General features: G+C 40.8%; 2 protein-coding genes across 2 annotated transcripts in view; one reads left to right on the forward strand and one right to left on the reverse strand.

Moving 5' to 3' along the window:
* The window catches only part of LOC111969121 (transcription factor 12-like), a 345264-nt gene that overhangs the window by 99996 nt on the left and 224529 nt on the right, over positions 1-20739 (reverse strand). The gene's annotated exons all lie outside the window — the stretch shown is intronic.
* On the forward strand, positions 2782-19432 carry LOC111969396 (zinc finger protein 280C). Its single transcript, XM_023995509.2, has 20 exons — positions 2782-3085; positions 3641-3819; positions 4035-4249; positions 4611-4710; positions 4923-5171; positions 5326-5391; positions 5490-5599; positions 7201-7400; positions 8757-8914; positions 9098-9198; positions 9393-9539; positions 12748-12882; positions 13074-13300; positions 13977-14117; positions 14772-14834; positions 15030-15148; positions 15253-15286; positions 16084-16126; positions 16224-16270; positions 16381-19432. Exons 2-20 carry the CDS (start codon positions 3648-3650, stop codon positions 17003-17005), a joined length of 2952 nt encoding a protein of 983 aa, XP_023851277.1. The 5' UTR covers positions 2782-3085; positions 3641-3647; the 3' UTR covers positions 17006-19432.

Here is a 20739-nt window from a genome sequence, read left to right on the forward strand (position 1 = left end):
TTTCAGTCTAACCAGACACCTAGGTATTTGTAGTTGTCACATATTCTAAGTCAGAACCGTCCAGAGTAGTGATGCTAGATGGGCAGGCAGGTGAGGGGCAGCGATTGGTTGAATTTAGTTTTACTTGCATTTAAGAGCAGGTTGGAGGCCACGGAAGGAGAGTTGTGTGGCATTGAAGATCGTCTGGTGGTTAGTTAACACAGTGTCCAAAGAAGAGCCAGAGACTACAAATGTTGTTGTCTGCGTAGAGTGGATCAGAGACTCACCAGCAGCAAGAGTGACATCATTGATGTATACAGGAAAAGAGTTGGGCCCGAGAATTGAACCCTGTGGCTCCCCCATAGAGACTGCCAAGGTCCGGACAACAGGAACCAAGGCTGTTGAGTCTGCCAATAAGAATGCGATGATTGACAGAGTCGAAAGCTTGGCCAGGTCGATGAATACGGCGGCACGGTAATGTCTTTCATCGATGGTGGTTATGATGTCGTTTAGGACCTTGAGCATGGCTGAGTGCACCATGACCAGCTCGGAAACCCAGATTGCAGATTGCAGCAGAGAAGGTACGGTGGGATTCAATGGTAAGGTGATCTGTTTGTTAACTTGGCTTTCGAAGACCTTAGATAGGCAGGGCAGGATGGATATAGGTCTGTAACAGTTTGGGTCTAGGGTGTCTCCCTCTTTGAAGAGGGGGATGACAGCTTTCCAATCTTTGGGGATCTCAGATGATACGAAAGAGAGGTTGAACAGTCTAGTAATAGGGGTTGCAACAATTGCGGTGGATAATTTTAGAAAGAGAGGATCCAGATTGTCTAGCCCAGCTGATTTGTAGGGGTCCAGATTTTGCAGCTCTTTCAGAACATCASCTATCTGGATGTGGGTGAAGGAGAAATGGGGGAGGCTTGGGCAAGTTGCTGTGGGGGGTGCAGAGCCAGGTGGAAAGCATGGCCAGCCGTAGAAAAATGCTTATTGAAATTCTCAATTATCGTGGATTTATTGGTGGTGACAGTGTTTCCTAGCCTCAGTGCAGTGGGCAGCTGGGAGGAGGTGCTCTTATTCTCCATGGACTTTACAGTGTCCCAGAACTTTTTGGAGTTTGTGCTACAGAATGCAAATTTATGTTTGAAAAAGCTAGCCTTTGCTTTCCTAACTGCCTGTGTATATTGGTTCCTAACTTCCCTGAAAAGTTGCATATCGCGGGGGCTATTCGATGTTAATGCAGAACGCCACAGGATGTTTTTGTGCTGGTCAAGGGCAGTCAGGTCTTTAAAGAGCAACCAGGCATCTTCTACAGACGGAATGAGGTCAATATCCTTCCAGGATACCCGGGCCAGGTCGATTAGAAAGGCCTGCTCGCTGAAGTGTTTTAGGGAGAGTTTGACAGTGATGAGGGATGGTCGTTTGACCGCGGACCCATTACGGACGCAGGCAATGAGGCAGTGATCGCTGAGATCCTGGTTGAAGACAGCAGAGGTGTATTTAGAGGGCAGGTTGGTCAGAATGATATCTATGAGGGTGCCCGTGTTTACGAATTTGGTGTTGTACCTGGTAGGGTCCATGATAGTTTTGGTGAGATTGAGGGCATCTACCTTAGATTGTAGGACAACAGGGATGTTAAGCATATCCCAGGGTTTTTCTTTATTTTTACTATTTTCTACATTGTAGAATAATAGTGAATACATCAAAACGATGAAATAACACATATGGAATCATGTAGTAACCAAAAAAGTGTTAAACAAATCAAAATATATTTTAGATTTTAGATTCTTCRAAGTAGTCACCTTTTGCCTTGATGACAGCTTTGCTCACTCTTGGCATTCTCTCAACCAGCGTAGTCACCTGGAATACATTTCAATTAACAGGTGTGCCTTGTTAAAGTYAATTTGTGGAATTTCTTTCTTCTGAATGCATTTGAGTCAATCACTTGTGTTGTGACATGGTAGGGGTGGTATACAGAAGATAGCCCTATTTGGTAAAAGATAAACCATTTCTAATACAATTTCATTTAAACTTACTCTATCTGACTGTTGGTCCTTTTGTGTGTTGTAATTTGAGTAAAAACATCCACAGAAAAGTATTATTAAACAAACTTTTCCAAACTCTGGCACTTCCATTGACATTTCTATTACCTGGCACATGCGCAAAACTATATATGTAAACACCTGCAAGACTTTGGTTACTAAGCATGCATTGTGTGCACGTTCTTCTGTCTTGTGCGCGTGCGTCAGGTGATGAGAAAGCAAACCATGATAGCTAACACAGAGACACAAGTTTTGAAGCTGGTTTAATAATACTTTCCTAAGAATATTTGTCTTAAATTTCTATMCACAAAAGGACAAAATCAGTGGACAACAGGTAGAGTAAGTTCAAATGGAATTGAATTCAATATTTGTGACAGACATTGGACCTATAGGTTGTATGTGACTATGTTGTCAAAGGGACAGCATAGGAACGTCGGGACTAAGTGCTACAGTGCTTTCACAGGCTTTGTTAGGTAGTTGACGACCAAGTTCACAACTGACCAAAAAACAAGTAGTGGAATAGTGGTCAGGTTTTAATGGGTGTAGAGTTAGTTGGTAGGCGGAAACACAGGGCTAGATAAGAGAAATAGATGGCCTCACACTCCAGTACAGTAGGTGGCGGTGCATGCACATTTCAGTTGGTTGTGATCCGCCAATACACATTTCAAGAAGAAGAATTAAGCTGATCTGCTTCAAACGTGGACAGACTTTGGGCGGTGTCTGTTTGCACACCGCCATTATACCATAGAATAAGATTTTGGGCGGAGTAAACACTTCCTCTGTTTGTCAACAGTTATCACTTCCACAAAGTCATAAACCCTGCCTATTTCTATAATTTATCTTCTTAACATGTGATGTTAAACCAAACCATAACCACACTGCTAACTCTAACTAATTGTTGTTTTCATGGATTTTAACGATATAGCTAATTTTGAGGCTGTGGTAACCTTCCTTTCAGCAAACCCCACATTTCCCATCAGCCACCACAATATTCATAGGCGCTCCATTGAAGGTATTTCTCATTTTGTACTAAGGACTAACCACCCAGTTAAGCGTTAGATTAAAAGGTAAGTGGACTCTGTACTTGGCCACTGGTATACTTAGAATGTTGGTATTGTTGAATAGCATTTAAACATCCCTTAGTATTACTGCATCAGATAAAATGAAGTTGGAACAAAGARATCGATGTTGTGTTGTCGCGCCAGACGCTATGATTGGTTGCCCACACTAGCTAATAATGGCTGGCTATCAGAGTTAGCTAGCTAGCTACTGTAGTGAGCTAAAATAGATGGCAACTGGACGTTTTGGTAGATAACGTTAGTATATCTAGTTAACTATGTGGTGTTCTGCATTGTATTTCCAGTCTTTTTATGTAGCTAGCTATGGTTTTTCGACGGGATATAAGCAAAATGTCCATTAACTAACTAGTCGCGCGGCTATGAGGATTCAACGTTTCCAATTTCCTAGCTTTTCCTACTAGCTAGTTAGCCAGGTACGCTAAACATGTTAGCTAACGTTAGCCCACAGCTAGCTTAAGAAACCATGGCTAACTTCGTTTGACTAGCTAGCTAGTTAACTGTTTGTTTCTAGMGAACATTAACGTAACTCTCATCCATTTTCAGCTTCACAATGTCCGAGCTTTTTATGGAATGTGAGGAAGAGGAGCTGGAGCCATGGCAGAGACAGGCACCAGAAGTTAATTTGTTGGGCGACGGTAAACATGATGACGACGACGACGATGAACCTATATTTGTTGGGGAGCTTAGTACTTCAAAGGGCACCATTATTAACACCAGACCAAGTATGTTTTCTTCTCTTGGTATGGCTCAGTTAATGTTAGGTCTCTCACACTGTTGTCTGTTTTCTCTAGTTTGGATAGTTTGCATACACAATATCCTTCCATTGGATCCTTTCCCCTTAGTTGCTCTACAAAGTTGGTAAATATGATTATCAATATAGATTTTATTGCATTGATACATAAACAAGAGTGGTTAATTATATGACTTGTCTTTGAAGCAAACAACCAAAKAAATGTGAAGACCACCCCAGTTCAAAGTGGCGGAGTTGGAAGACCAAGAGCCTCTAGGATGACAATGACACACAACTCCCCCCAAGCTCATATCACTCGGGGTCCAGTTCCACAGAACATCATAATTCCTGGGAAAGGGTTGAACAATGCACCTCGACCCTTAACAGCAGTACCACCACAGCCCATCATTATCAACAACCAGGTATATTGTGTTTTGCTTTAGATATCCCTAATTTCACTTTGCTATACATTGCAAAGAACACACATTAGATTTGAGTCATTTAGCAGAGACTCTTATCCAGAGAAACTTACAATTACTGTATTAATTAAGATAGCTAGGTGAGACAAACATATCACAGTTGTAAGTACATGTTCCCTCAATAAAGTAGTTATCAGCAAAGTCGGTGCTAGTAGGAAAATCCAAATGCAGGTTTTTACACAATTGTGGTGCTGGGACAGAGAAGAGCTTTGACTGGGCACCTGTTTAGTTATAAAGATGTAACTTTTGGCTGTAATGGTGTTGGTGCAATGTTTTAATAAAAACTGTTTGCCTTTTTTCTTAGGGTTACATTATGACCACACCACAGTTATCGGCCAACTCAGCTTTCCTCGCTTCCCTTGGGAAACAGTATCCCCCTGGGACATCTTTCACTGTGGTTCCAGGTAAAAATAGAAATATTACACCCTAACTTGATTGCAGGCAGGCAAGCAACAAACAAACATAACACACATTTTTGTATTTCAGAACAGACTAATAATTGGAAATTAATTTAGTGAATCTATGCTCAAGTAAACTTATATATTCCCTATACAGCCACAGCACAAACATACTGCATTTTGCGGTGTTTCATATTTGTAATGTGTGTTTTTTTCAGCAGGCCAGCAGCACATTCTGCAGCAGATGACTCCAGCAGCAGGCCAGCAGCACATTATGCAGCAGGTGACTCCGGGGAAGCCTTTACCTGGGGTTATCCACAGGCCTCAAGTGCACATGATCCACAACAACGTAGTGACCTTGTCCAATGTGCAGGGCCCCGCTGCATTGTCTTCCCAGCCCAACCGCTCAAATTCTACCAACCTCCAGATTGTGTCCCCAGTTATTCAAGCCAAAGGCAACAGCTGGGGTAAGCCAAAATATCTTACTTGTTTGACCCAGAGATATTCCTGGCCAGATCACGTGGTCAGGAAAACTCCTGACCCTCTGTGTGACCTCATGATCTGAAGATAGCATGTGACTTGTGATAATAAGTATGAATCTTTTTTTCTCCCCTTAAACAGACTATGGCAAACGAGGTTTACCTCAAGACCAAAACAGCACAGCTAAAAAAGCTAAGCAGGACATAGGTAGGGGTTTCCTTACATCAGTTGCATGTTCTGTTATTAGCTAGATTCATTAGCACTGTTACTTTTTTATTTTTACAACTGAAATTTTGTTTTTGCAGGGTCTCCCCACGCCCAGGAGATATTAGAAAATGGAGCACGTTTTTGTAAAAAATGTCCAAAGTGTAAATTTGATTTCTACCAACAAGTTGTCATGAAAGACCACATGGTGGTGAGTTTACTTCAATCATTCTAAAATGCATGCCTTTAGCTGTGACAATTGTTTTACATAAATATTCTAAAATGTTGCTATTCAGGGCTTGACATTCTCTTTTTTAGCCACTTGTACCTCGGACAGATTTTTGGTTTACTTGTTCCAAAAAAAAGGCTAACCATTTTTACATCATTATATGATTCAAGGAACCACTTTTCAAAGTAAAATGAATTTTCTTTTTTTTTACCATTTAAAAAAAATCTGATAAATGTAGCTGGGCTACAGTCTGCCTATTGGYATCTTTGCATATTCATTCGTGTCTCAAAATACAACACTGCCTACCCCTTTTAAAGCTCTCCTTGAGAATAGTTTGCCACCCTTGGTAGCCTATAAAATATTACAACATTACAATTACAACCAAATACTTTTTATGTCTTTATATATTAAAGGGTGTCCCTGGGACGATAAAACATGTATGCGGTTCAAAACAGACTCTGGGACAGTTCTGGGATGACWTACTTTWWAAAAAACATTCTTTTTAAAGCAATGAGGCTGATGCAACAGATCAGACCATTTTGCTTAAAATATTGATAGTTTTATTTCTTATTATAAACTCAACAATGTGCACATGGCCTTAGGCTGCATAAATGTTCCAACATGCAATTAGTGGGAAAGCACCTTTCTCAAAGCGCTCCACACATGTGCGAGCGGTTTCATATGACAGAGATKAAAATAGCTGTTAGCAATGAAGAGGGGAGATCTAAAGATGTATAAACTGGCATGGTTTACTCATGACTAGTATTATGCCTTTGGCTGTTGGAAAATAAAATATTGTTGATTTGACAACCAATAGAACATGAGAAATTCTGGTTTCAATATTTCTGTGGTCATATTTTGCCTAGGCTAGACTACTTTGAAACAAGTTAAGACCTGCTTAATTGTTTAAAACCTCCACATGAAACTTCCAGGTTTTAAACAATTTAAGTTTATTATGAAATAGTTTCAAAATGTTGGCTGCCTCTGCTCAGATTCAAGGTGGGTGATGTGCAGTGCGCATCATGCACTGTCTTTCACTCCGGTCTTGTGACCATTTGATCTGAACGAAGTACTTTGAGTATGTCGACAGAATCAAGCATTCAGACGTTAATGTTAATTATCCTTCATTATATTTGTCAAACATGACTGCCGTTTAGCCTATATTTATGTAATTAAAATTCTCATTAAAGTGTGCCTACATTTTCTGCCGCCTCATGTCAGCATCGGTCTGGACATGAGGCTGTAGCTAATATGCATATCAATTACAATTTGATGTGCAGGCTTTTTTATTTATGTACATGAAAAATAGATTTGAATATTATTTCAGTGTTTGCTTCTCACATCGAATTCTGATCGTAGTAATTGTTTGGTTTTTGTGAATGTTTTTACTTGTCCATTTGGAACAAATCTATGTTCTTGTCAAAATATTTATTTTTTTACTTGTTCCGAACAAGAGGACCAGCGTTAATGTCGAGCCTTGCTATTAGTGCATGAACCAGAGCCTTAGAGGCACTTTAAGAACTACATTATCAACTCTGCAGATTGTAATTTGTTCACCTATTTTACATTTACTTTAATTTCAGAAATGTTGTCCTCACCTGTTGGAGTGTGTCTTCCCCTCAACCCCAAAGTCTACTTACCTTTTTGCAAGCAAGCGCATCATGCTTGTCACAGACTTCTACTATGGTAGATTTGAGGGAGACAAACCCAAATCGCAGCAGCAGAAGACCCCATTTACCTATAAGTGCCAGAGCTGTTTGAAAGTACTCAAGAACAACGTCAGGTAACTACAGCAGGCGTTGCTTGCTGTGCAGCTCTGCTTTTGTTTTCAATAAGCCACTGTATTCCTGAATAATACGATTATTTGTGACACAAAAAGGGTGTCGTGTCTACTGCACAAAATGTGTTTGTTTAAACAGGTCATTTTCTAATTTAAAGAACTCCTCTATATCCTATTTGTCCAGTGGCATAATGAAAACAATACATTTGGCATTTCACATGTTTACATAATGCAAACACATTACACAATTACTGCCACCAATAAGCAGATCAGTGGACATATCTTCTATATTTATATGAATGGCTCACTGTTATTGGTAATGAATGGATACATCAACCGGCCTTTCGTCAATACATCACCCCAAGTGTCTACTGTGCTGTTTTGGTGCATGGAAATGGTGTTCATGAACAAGTGTTAAATGAGCCCTCTGCCCATGGAGAGTGATTAACTTCAATGTGAAGAGAGGATATTCAACGTGTTTCAGCCCTCATCACAGTTTTCTCCCCCAGATGGATGACATATCAACTCATATTCCCACTTGGGGCCAGAGATGAATAATGGCTGCTAGTTTGGATGGTGTAAGAACTGCTCCTTTGATTAAATAACTTTGCTTCAGRACGTTGCAAGAAAAGCCTCTGTAAGCTCMTTTTAATGGGCAGACGCATTTGTACTGAACCCAGTCTGGCAGCAGAGGTCATAGTTTGTCTGCATAAAAATCCCTGTTAGGGGAGCTGAGGTAAGACTGCTGGCTGAAAAATGGGCCTTGCCTGCCTTGTCAGTGCAGCGGTTACATGTAGAGGTCGTGTGGCTCGGGAGCAGCCGTGGAACACCACATCATTAAGCATAACAAAAAGCGGTGCGTAATTGGCAGTATTATAATGGCAATTATGCATGCTTAGGAAGTGAGGTGCACAGTGGTTGCTAATTTATTTTTTTAATCTGACGCGCAGGTTTGGTGTTGCACATAGGCCACGATCTGTTGAAGTGTTATTGAATACGGCTTCACTGTAATTTGGCTCAATACATTAAGTTAGTTTTTCTTTTTCTAAATGTGGGTTGAAGTAGTTAGTTATTTATGCATGTATGCATATATTTCTTTAATTATTTAAAGAAACGTTTGACTAAAAAGCTAATGAGCTTTTTACCATATATTCACAAAACATTTATGAAATTTGCTCTGGTGGATTGGATAGTTACACATTTTTCTTGTTTTTAATAGCTTGTTTAAAAATGAAATTTTACAATACAATTTTTTAAAGATAAACGGCAAAGCTGACACTTCGTTGCTTTGGCATTTGTGGTTTCTGACGCTACATTGCTACTGATGTCTTATCTTGAACTTTGTGGTGACTCTTGTAGGTTCATGAACCACATGAAGCACCATCTGGAGCTGGAGAAGCAGAACAGTGAGAGCTGGGAAAGCCACACTACCTGCCAACACTGCTACCGGCAGTACTCAACCCCATTCCAGCTGCAGTGCCACGTTGAGAGTGCCCACAGCATGGTCGAATCTTCAAGTAGGCATACCAGTCAATAGCAACCAACATGAAACGTCAATGAAACCATACATTTCACCTTAACGTATTGAACACTATCTCAAGCAATCATACATTATTGTATATAGGTTGATTATAGTTATATAAATAAAGCTGTCTTTAACAAGTTGGGCCCATTTTAGTAATTCATTCTTGTTTTTGTAGCCAATTGCAAGATATGTGAATTAGCCTTCGAGTCTGAGCAAGTGCTCCTGGAACACATGAAGGACAATCACAAGCCTGGCGAGATGCCCTATGTCTGCCAGGTACATTTTGTTTATCAATCATGTTTTTATATCAGTCTGTTCACAAAGAAAAGTCATTAATAGTTGATAGTAGAGATGCCCTGGCATTACAATCAGGAATTGAAACATTTAATTCAAATTATTGAAGGGATTTGCCTTGCAGTCCTCCTGAATCATTTATTATTCACACTAATACTTTAATTGTCTCCTTCCAGGTGTGCAACTACCGGTCTTCATTCTTTACCGATGTGGACACACACTTCCGTACGGTGCATGAAAACACAAAGGATCTCCTTTGTCCGTTCTGCCTTAAAGTTCTTAAAAGTGGTCATGTCTACATGCAGCACTATATGAAGCATCAGGTAAGAGGCTTAGTTATATTGGGTACTTTTCTATTGTTAAATATGTGCAACAATTTATGATCAATAAATATGTTGATTGGGTCATTTTTGGTTGATGTGGCTCATGTTCTGACTGACCTGGCACACATTGTAATTTCCTGTCAGTTTCCTGATGTTTCAGCCTCTTAATAAAGCAGTGAATGCAGCAAACAGTTTTCTCTCAGAGTTTGAGTTTTAAAGCTGGCTGGTTAAAAAAAAAATGAACACGCTTGTGAGTTGCCCTATTGGCTTTCATTCTGAAGTTGGATTGATTTGGTTGTCTGCTGAACACCTTGATGTAATACATAACTGTCTTACAGCAATGTATGCTTCCTTTCACTCTGACAAAAAACAAACCAGATCAACTCCACAAATCACTGTATGTAGCCATAGAACAAAGCCAACAGAAACGTTAGTCTAATACCAAGCCAGCCATTGCTGTAAGAATCAAAAAGGATTCAATGACACTGTTAGCTGTGCCAACCAACAAAACACAGAAATGACACATTGTCCTGAAATCTTACCCTTTACTAAGGATAGCTGAACCTATTATCTACAGTTGAAGTCGGAAGTTTACATACACCTTAGCCAAATACATTTAAACTCAGTTTTTCACAATTCCTGCGATTTTAATCCTAGTAAAAATTCCCTGTCTTAGGTCAGTTAGGATCACCACTTTATTTTAAGAATGTGAAATGTCAGAATAATAGTAGAGAGAATGATTTATTTCAGCTTTTATTTCTTTCATCACATTCCCAGTGGGTCAGAAGTTTACATTTAGTATTTGGTAGCATTGACTTTAAATTGTTTAATTTGGGTCAAACATTTCGGGTAGCCTTCCACAAGCTTCCCACAATAAGTTGGGTGAATTTTGGCCCTTTCCTCCTGACAGAGCTGGTGTAACCGAGTCAGGTTTGTAGGCCTCCTTGCTCGCACATGCTTTTTCAGTTCCGCCCACAAATCCTCTATGGGATTGAGGTCAGGGCTTTGTGATGGMTACTCCAATAGCGTGCCTTTGTTGTCCTTAAGCCATTTTGCCACAACTTTAGAAGTATGCTTGGGGTCATTGTCCAGTTGGAAGACCCATTTTTACATTTTTATTTTAACTTTATTTAACTAAGTCATTTAAGAATAAATTCTTATTTTCAATGACGGCCTAGGAACAGTGGGTTAACTGCCTTGTTCAGGGGCAGAATTACAGATTTTTACCTTGTCAGCTCGGGGATTCGATCTTGCAACCTTCCGGTTACTAGTCCAACGCTCTAACCACTAGGCTACCTGCCGCCCATTTGCGACCAAGCCTTAACTTCCTGACTGATGTCTTGAGATGTTGCTTCAATATATCCACATAATTTTCCTCCCTCATGATGCCATCTATTTTGTGAAGTGCACCAGTCCCTCCTGCAGCAAAGCACCCCCACAACATGATACTGCCACCCCCGTGTTTCACGATTGGGATGGTGTTCTTCGGCTTGCACGCCTCCCCCTTTTACCTCCAAACATAACGATGGTCATTATGGCCAAACAGTTCTATTTTTCTTCCATCAGGCCAGAGGACATTTCTCCAAAAAGTACGATCTTTGTCCCCATGTGCAGTTGCARACCGTAGTCTRGCTTTTTTATGGGCGGTTTTGGAGCAGTGGCTTCTTCCTTGCTGAGCGGGCTTTCAGGTTATGTCGATATAGGACGTGTTTTACTGTGGATATAGAAACTTTTGTACCCGTTTCCTCCAGCATCTTTACAAGGTCCTTTGTGGTTGTTCTGGGATTGATTTGCACTCTTTGCACTAAAGTACTTCATCTCTAGGAGACAGAACGCGTCTCCTTCCTGAGCGGTATGACGGCTGCGTGGTCCCATGGTGTTTATACACTGCTCAAAAAAATAAAGGGAAACTTAAACAACACAATGTAACTCCAAGTCAATCACACTTCTGTGAAATCAAACTGTCCACTTAGGAAGCAACACATGATTGACAATAAATTTCACATGCTGTTGTGCAAATGGAATAGACAAAAGGTGGAAATTATAGGCAATTAGCAAGACACCCCCAATAAAGGAGTGATTCTGCAGGTGGTGACCACAGACCACTTCTCAGTTCCTATGCTTCCTGGCTGATGTTTTGGTCACTTTTGAATGCTGGCGGTGCTTTCACTCTAGTGGTAGCATGAGACGGAGTCTACACACCCACACAAGTGGCTCAGGTAGTGCAGCTCAACCCAGCAACAGGACCGCTACCTCCGCCTTTGTGCAAGGAGGAGCACTGCCAGAGCCCTGCAAAATGACCTCCAGCAGGCCACGCACTACCTGGGCCACTTGTGTGGGTTGTAGACTCCGTCTCATGCTACCACTAGAGTGAAAGCACCGCCAGCATTCAAAAGTGACCAAAACATCAGCCAGGAAGCATAGGAACTGAAGTGGTCTGTGGTCACCACCTGCAGAATCACTCCTTTATTGGGGGTGTCTTGCTAATTGCCTATAATTTCCACCTTTTGTCTATTCCATTTGCACAACAGCATGTGAAATTTATTGTCAATCAGTGTTGCTTCCTAAGTGGACAGTTTGATTTCACAGAAGTGTGATTGACTTGGAGTTACATTGTGTTGTTTAAGTGTTCCCTTTATTTTTTTGAGCAGTGTACTTGCATACTATTGTTTGTACAGATGAACATGGTACCTTCAGGCGTTTGGAAATTGCTCCCAAGGATGAACCAGTCTACAATTTTATTTCTGAGGTCTTGGCTGATTTCTTTTGATTTTCCCATGATGTCAAGCAATGAGGCACCTGAGTTTGAAGGTAGGCTTGAAATGTATCCCACAGGTCACACTCCAATTGACCCAAATATGTCAATTAGCCATACAGAAGCTTCTAAAGCCACGACATTTTCTGGAATTTTCCAAGTTGTTTAAAAGGCACAGTCAACTTAGTGTATGTAAACTTCTGACCCACTGGAATTGTGATACAGTGAAATAATCTGTCTGTAAACAAATGTTGGAAAAATTACTTGTGTCATGCACAAAGTAGATGTCCTAACTGACTTGCCAAAATTATAGTTTGTTAACAAGAAATTTGTGGAGTGGTTGAAAAATGAGTTTTAATGACTCCAACATAAGTGTATGTAAACTTCTGACTTCAACTGTACCTATATGCAGTCTCATGTTTTTCTATTGTACTTGTTTTGTCAATTTGCCAGAAAAAAGGAATTAATCGTTGCGGGAAATGCAGGCTGAATTTCCTCACCTACAAGGAGAGAGTGGATCACAAGACTCAGCACCATAAGACTTTCCAAAAACCCAAAGCTCTGGAGGGCCTTCCTCCTGGAACCAAGGTTTTGACTCTTCTTATTTAGCCTAACAAAACATCTCAATACCTCTGTACCAATTATCTACAATATAGATAACATCAATGGCAACCGCAATAAGCCCTCATTTTAAAAGCAAGTTCTTTTACAAGCGTTTAAATCATGGCATGAATTCAGAGAATCTTAATTTGATCTGTTTTTATTTATACATATTTCAGGTGACTATCCGGGCCTCTCTGACCGGGCCATCTCCCAGTTCCACCCGTGCTGCTGAAAAATCCAGTGTCAGTGTCATACCAGAGGTCTCAGGCATGAAGGTAGCCAATGTAAAAGCTCAGAGCAGTATATCTACCACACAGGGCAGCAGTGGGGGGAAAGGCAAGGCCACAGTGAGCAAGAAGCTCCTCAAGCAGCAGAAGAACAACCATGTGTTGCAGAGTCTCAGGTCGGTTCATCATTCAGTCAACTTGTTTTTTTCCTCACAAACTATATATTTTCTGTTACAGGATCTAAACTATGGTCAGGGCTGATTCTTTTCATGGTTGGTTATGAACAGGGCTCTAAATTCAAACGTTTCATAGGTAGAACTGGTGTTCTCAAAAGAGTTAGCCGCTAATGAGGTTACATGACTGAACAACAGGTAAACAAATGCCTGCGAGTGGTTTTGGAGCAGCTTGTGAAGTGGTTTATAAATGTATACCCAATTCACAATAGAACATTGCACAGGTAATATGGTTCATATCTTTTTACCGTTTTGTGCTAGAAACAATATGTTTTCACAGTAGTGATGCTGCATTAGCTCCTAACCATAACGAATCTGCTCGCTTTTATGTCTTGGTCAATCAAACAACGGTACAGCGACGCCTAATCATAACAACAATTATACTCTGGGAGCTTGTTTTCATTGTCGCACGGTGCTCCCAAAATATGTCAGGTCGCACAGCAAAATATTTAAGAGCATTTGCGACCAAAATGGTCACRCTTCAGAGCCCTGGTTATCAATATATTACACCAATCAAGTAACTTGTATGTTTAATAATGCATCTCAGAATGTGTTACTGAAGGTAATAGTACTTTAAATGAATTAATGATGCTCCAATTAGTTTTCTCTACCTTTTTAGTATTGGCGAAAGAAGACACACCTGCATTGAGTGCTACTCGGAGATTCATGACTTCTATAGTCACTATCCCATGGTTGCAATTTGTGGTGCATGCAAGTATCGGACAAGTTGCAAAACTTCATTTGGAAACCATATGATAAGGTAAAAGCTCCTTGAGTGTCAGATTCATAACACATGTGTACACTGAGTGTACAAAACTTTAGGAACACCCCTACAAGGTGTCAAACATTCCACAGGGATGCTGGCCCATGTTGACTCCAATGCTTCCCACAGTTGTGTCAAGTTGGATGGATGTCCTTTGGGTGGTGGACCATTCTTGATACACACGGGAAACTGAGCGTGAAAAACCYGGCAGCGTGCAGTTCTTGACAAACTGGTGCGCCTGGCACATGCTACCATATCCTGTTCAAAGGCACTTAAAATATTTTGTCTTGCCCATTCACCCTCTGAATGACACACATACATAATCCATGTCTAAATTGTCTCAAAGCTTAAAAATCCTTTTAAAACCGGTCTCCTCACCTTAATCTACACTGATTTGAAGTGGATTTAACAAGTGACATCAATAAAGGATCATAGCTTTTACCTGGTCAGTCTGTCATGGAAAGAATAGGTGTTCTTAATGTTTTGTGAACAGTGTATATGCCCATTTTTACATTTTAGTCATATAGCAGATGCTCTTATCCAGAGCGACTTACAGGAGGAAGTAGGGTTAAGTGCAGATTTTTCACCTAGTYGGCTCAGAGAGGATGTTTTATTGTTCATATTAAATATATAAAAATATGTATTTGTCAGGTTCCATAGTGCCATCTCAAAAGAGAGATTCCGGAAAATGAGGAAAATCCCAGTTGTCCTAAGGTACGTGTCCCTAACTAAACAAATCTGGTCTCAAATCAATTCGTTAATGTTGCTATTGTTCTGCACTCCAGTTTTTGGTAATGATTTATTTAATAAGTAGTGTTGCATTTTCACCAAACATTACCATAATTAAGCACCATGCAAGTTTATTCTATTCGGTTCATTATGAATCACATTTTACCTACTGTCTTGCAGGAATTTAACCCTTGTCTGTCTGAACTGTGACTTCCTGGCGGGTGCGCATGGAACTGACCTCATGAGCAAGCATTTGATTGACAGACCACACCACGTCTGTAAGGTCATACTAGAGAAAGGTATAAGGTTTATCACATTCTTCACAACCAGATGCTTAGGCGTCGCATTTTGTTTATATAATAATAATAACMTGTCTGCATGTCATGTTTTTCTTGTCTTGCAGGAGAAGGTGGTGCTGTAGATGACAGCATTAGAGAGTGAGTAGCTACTCTTCCAATGCAGCAGATAACGAGAACATCCTAAAATAAAAGTAACACCCCTCATAGTGTTGTAATGAGAATCTCAGAATTTGATCAAGTACTTGTGAGACTTCCAACTCCCTGACCTATGAGTTTGTTTGGAAGCATCCATTATTTTGAGAAATCTTTACCATATGCTTTTCACGTTAAGCTAATTGGGATGCATATTAAGTGGATTTTTTTTTTTTTGACCTTCACAAATGCAAATGGGAGCTTTGGCCTTAATTAATACCAGAGAACATTGCTTAATTAATGTGTGCCTAAAGTAAGGTAATTTTGTCTGTGGGAAGTTGCTGAAATGAAAGGTCGTTGTCGAATCTCTTTTGCAAGAATATCCTCGTCTTAATTTGTTGTATTCCTTTGAGGAGCCAAACGCACTAACAATACACATGAGATCAAGTTCAAATGTAATAATTTCATAAATATGTTGTTCCTCCTGAGAATTTAATATGCACAATTCAATGCTAATTGATATTTATGCTAAATGCCTGTTCTGTTTGAAGAATGATTGTCTGGACAAGGACATTGGTCCTTTTGCTTCATGATTAAAATATCTTTGTTTGAAAAAATAGGAACTATTTGGATACTAATTCTGTGCTGATAAGCCAGCCTTAATTATGCTCTGAAAATGAATTTTAAGTTTTCATTACCATTTTCCATATGCTATCTCCAAAGTCGTTTTATTAATGGTTTTATTAAAAGGGCTCTACGTTTAATGGATTTGTGTCGTGATTTTCTCTTTTGTTCTGTTTCAGAAATAAGCAAGGGATGTCTGCTCTGATGTTCCCTGATATCCAGGTACTACTCTAGCTGGATTGTACCTGAGAAACACATATGTTTGATTTTGAACGGTTTCCTCAACCCAGCACTTCTTCTTTTTTTGTTTGTTACATAGAATGCTGAAACTGCCACAGTGAGTGGCGCTTTTGAACAATTGCACAGGTAATTAAGGGATGGTCCACACAAAATAGAASCAACAAATATTTTTCCCRTCTTGGATGGAGTCAATTAGATTGATTTGGTACGTGTCCCACCCCCCCTTTCATTCACAGCGTTCCCAGATTGGAGACCTCCAATGTCTTGTGTATCACCCCAGYTGCTGAAAGAGGGTATGGGCCAGAGGTAATGCATGTTCMGACCCAAGAGTCAGGAAGAGGTGATGTTATTCTACTAGACAACGATGATGCAGCAGTTAACCAGCTAGGAGAGGCAGAAGTGCTTCCACAGATCTCTACAGTAGATCAGATCCAGGGAGTCACACAGGCTACAGAGCTAGAAACACCCATGGAAAGTTCAGTCGAGGAAGACCAGTCTTTGCAGTCAGGGCCCATGGAAAGTGAAACACCCATGGAAAGCTCAGTTGAGGAGGAGCTGAGGGAGGAGTGGGCTTTGCAGTCAGCGACCAGGTCCCCCTCTAGTTCTGTGGCCTGTGAGTTAGAGGGGGAGGCGGYGTGTTTGCATGAGTCATTAAGCAAACTGGAATCTGTGAGCTTTGACGACAGTAAGAAGGTCAGCGCTTCCCTGGAGACCATCCCCTTAAATGTAGACCAAGAGGTGAACAATATCGTGGAAGCAAAGGACATCTCCTCATCCTCTCAAAGTCCAGCTGAAGTCAGGGCAGACAAAGACATTCCCTCCAGTCCTGAAACACTGAAGGAATCGGCAGCCTCGGAGTAGAGAAAAGTGGACCGGATGTRTTTTTAAGAAGACTGCATACTATTGAAATGTATTTCTCTTCCCCATTTTCTTAGTTTACTGTCCTTGACCAGATGGAGATAAGCTGAGATGTGCTATGTGTTTATTAGATTTGACATTTGGAAAAASATGTATCATTTTTTTCTAACAGCAGTGCAAGATTTTACTTCTGTCAAACTTTCAATTTGGTTGTAAGCTTTCAATGAAAGTGAAAATAGTACACAATTTGAAAAATTTGACTTTCTGTAGTGTGTCGAAAAATACAAAATCTGAATGTTTATGCTTTCCTTGATCTATGAACTTGTACTCAAGTGTGAAAAATCCTTGAAATATCTTCTTGACTATCCTTCCACTAGTAGATATAGGCCTTTTATGTTTATTTTGGATACCTCTACTTCCATTGACATTTCGTAGGTGTTTTTGTGTATTTTTAATATACTGAACTCAGCAAAAAAAGAAATGTCCTCTCACTGTCAACTGTGTTTATTTTCAGAAAACTTAACATGTGTAAATATTTGTATGAACATAAGATTCAAAAACTGAGACATAAACTGAACAAGTGCCACAGACATGTGACTAGCAGAAATTGAATGTGTCCCTGAACAAAGGGGGGGGATCAAAATCAAAAGTAAGTCAGTATCTGGTGTGGCCACCAGCTGCATTAAGTACTGCAGTGCATCTCCTCCTCATGGACTGCACCAGATTTGCCAGTTCTGGCTGTGAGCTGTTACTCCATTCTTCCACTGAAGCACCTGCAAGTTCCCAGACATTTCTGGGGGGAATGGCTCTAGCCCTCACCCTCCGATCCAACAGKTCCCAGACGTGCTCAATGGGATTGAGATCCTGGCTCTTCGCTGGCMATGGCAGAACACTGACATTCCTGACTTGCGGGAAATCACACACAGAACGAGCAGTATGGCTTGTGGCATTGTCATGCTGGAGGGTCATGTCAGGATAAGCCTGCAGGAAGGGTACCACATGTAACGCACAGCGTTGAGATTGCCTGCAATGACAAGCTCAGTCCGATATGCTGTGACACACCACCCCAGACCATGACAGACCCTCCAACTCCAAATTGATCCCGCTCAAGAGTACAGGCCTCGGTGTAACGCTCATTCCTTCAACGATAAACTCGAATCTGACTATCACCCCTGGTGAGACAAAACCGCGACTCATCAGTGAAGAGCACTGTTTGCCAGTCCTGTCTGGTCCAGCGAMGATGGGTTTGTGCCCATAGGCAACGTTGTTGTCGGTGACGTCTGGTGAGGACCTGCCTTAATACAGGCCTACAAGCCCTCAGTACAGCCTCAGCCTATTGCGGACAGTCAGCACTAAGGGAGGGATTGTGCGCTCTTGGTGTAACTCGTGCAGTTGTTGCCATCCTGTACCTGTCCCGCAGGTGTGATGTTCGGTTGTACCGATCCTATGCAGGTGTTGTTACACGTGGTCTGCCACTGCGAGGACGGTCAGCTGTCCGTCCTGTCTCCCTGTCTTCAGCGTCTCGCAGTACGGACATTGCAATTTATTGCCCTGGCCACAGCTGCAGTCTTCATGCCTCCTTGCAGCATGCTTAAGTCATGTTCACGCAGATGAGCAGGGACCCTGGGCATCTTTCTTTTGGTGTTTTTCAGAGTCAGTAGAAAGGCCTCTTTAGTGTCCTAAATTTTMATAACTGTGACCTTAATTGCCTACTGTCTGTAAGCTGTTTCTTAACCGTTCCAAAGGTGCATGTTCATTAATTGTTTATGGTTCATTGAACAAGCATGGGAAACAGTGTTTAAACCCTTTACAATGAAGATCTGTGAAGTTATTTGGATTTTTACAAATTATCTTTGAAAGACAGGGTCCTGAAAAGGGGATGTTTCTTTTTTTGCTGAGTTTATAATCCATCACTTTCCCTTTGATCATCTGTAGTTTGAGAGCAATCCAATGGATTTGAGGGAGTTTGATTCAAATGAACCGCGGTACACCGGTCTATGGCCCGTCACAGGCAAAAGCAGTGAGGGGGGAGGAGCRCGCTTCTCAAATCKAACAGTAGTSTGCGCCGCTCKGTCATGTTGTCAACTGGCAGCATGGTGCATCGTCCAGAAACACTTTGCCATAAAATGTTTGAATTTTCAAACTACTTTGCATTGGGAAGGCAGATTAGTGTTTTGATCAAAAGCAGTCACCTTTTTCATTTGAAACCAGTATCCTACTCAGTACTCCACGTGCTTAACCTACGTCACTTTTGTTTTGAGACAATTTTGCYATCAGCCAGAGCGGGGCACCTGGCTCTAAAAATAATGCAATCACTTTTCACCCGGTGCAAATTCCTCCCACCGTGAGCAACTGGGCCAGGTAATCTAATCCCCTCAGTGTTTCCATTGCAGTCGTGCTAACATGTAAATAAACTTTGGTAATACATTATGGAATCTGCTACTGAGACTTGATTAAGAACTGACTGTCCATGTTCATTATGGTTAAGAGGTGATCAACTGTGTGTAGGCTCATCACTGCCCAGCTTACATGAAAAGTAATGAAATACATTGATTCCCCAGTTACCTCACAAATAGTTGTCATAGATTACAAGCATCTTGATAGGTTTAACACTGACAGAAGTGTTGACTTGGCACTGAAATGTCTTCACCTTTGCTATGAATGATCATTGTGCCAGCTTGTGTTAGTTTGGTGCATTTTCAGCTGATGGGGAGGTTGAGGATGCAAAAAGCTTGAGGGAGAAGGGTGTCATGAGTTGATGCATAAACAAGCTAGAGATGGATTGAATTTATTTGACAGGTGACAGCAAAGGTGTCGCTTTTGGCCAGCATGTGCTGATAATACATACGGAATTTTCCCAAGCAGTGAAGCTAGACTGTTTTCTTGCATACTTAAAATAGACAAGAACAGGGAAGTAATAATGTCTATTATGTTTATATCCCGTGTGGAACATCAATTCAGAAGAATTGCCTGATTGTCTTGTAAGCAATGGATTGTACTGTACCAGTATTAAGAGGACATGACAGTGCAGAAAGGGTACACCACTACAGTAGTAGTAGTAAACTAAAACCTASATTTATCTGTTGTTTACTTTGTGGGTTCTTTATCCCTTTCTTGAGAGAAATTTTAACAAATAAGAAATAAAACAATGAGAGCAGAGACTAAATTCTGTCAGATATTATTTCAGCATTCCTTTACTGTTGGGGCACAGTAGGCCTAAATACAATACTCAGTTGTCACCTCAAGCTAAGTCGTTTTGAAGATTTACAGATGAGGTCTCAGAGGGAGGCACACTTCTGTCAAATGTCAGGGCACCTTGAGGAACATTGCCATCTTGTGAAGTGAGAACACCTCATGTATGCACAGCCCCCACCCCCCAGTCATTTCTATCTGTATTTGTTTGCAAGTGTTCCAAATGTCAGCTAATGATGCTCAATGGGAACAAGCTTCATAGAATGGCTGTCAATGTCAACTATGGCTGACAGTGTTTGACAGTTTAAATGAGACTTTGAAAAGTGAAACTCAAAGATTGTTGCCCTTTTTACTTCTATGCATATGCAAATCCTGTAAAACCTTCAAAGTCAAATCTGGATGTCGAAGCCAGTTCCACTGCATTTTTTTCATTGTTCTCTAATCAGGGACTGATTTAGAACTGGGACACAAGGTGGGTGCAATTAATTATCAGGTAGAACAGAAAACCAGCAGGCTCCGGACAGAGTAAGCGTTGAATAAACCTG

Source organism: Salvelinus sp. IW2-2015, linkage group LG10 (assembly GCF_002910315.2).
Source record: "Salvelinus sp. IW2-2015 linkage group LG10, ASM291031v2, whole genome shotgun sequence".
In the NCBI taxonomy this organism is placed as follows: domain Eukaryota; kingdom Metazoa; phylum Chordata; class Actinopteri; order Salmoniformes; family Salmonidae; genus Salvelinus; species Salvelinus sp. IW2-2015.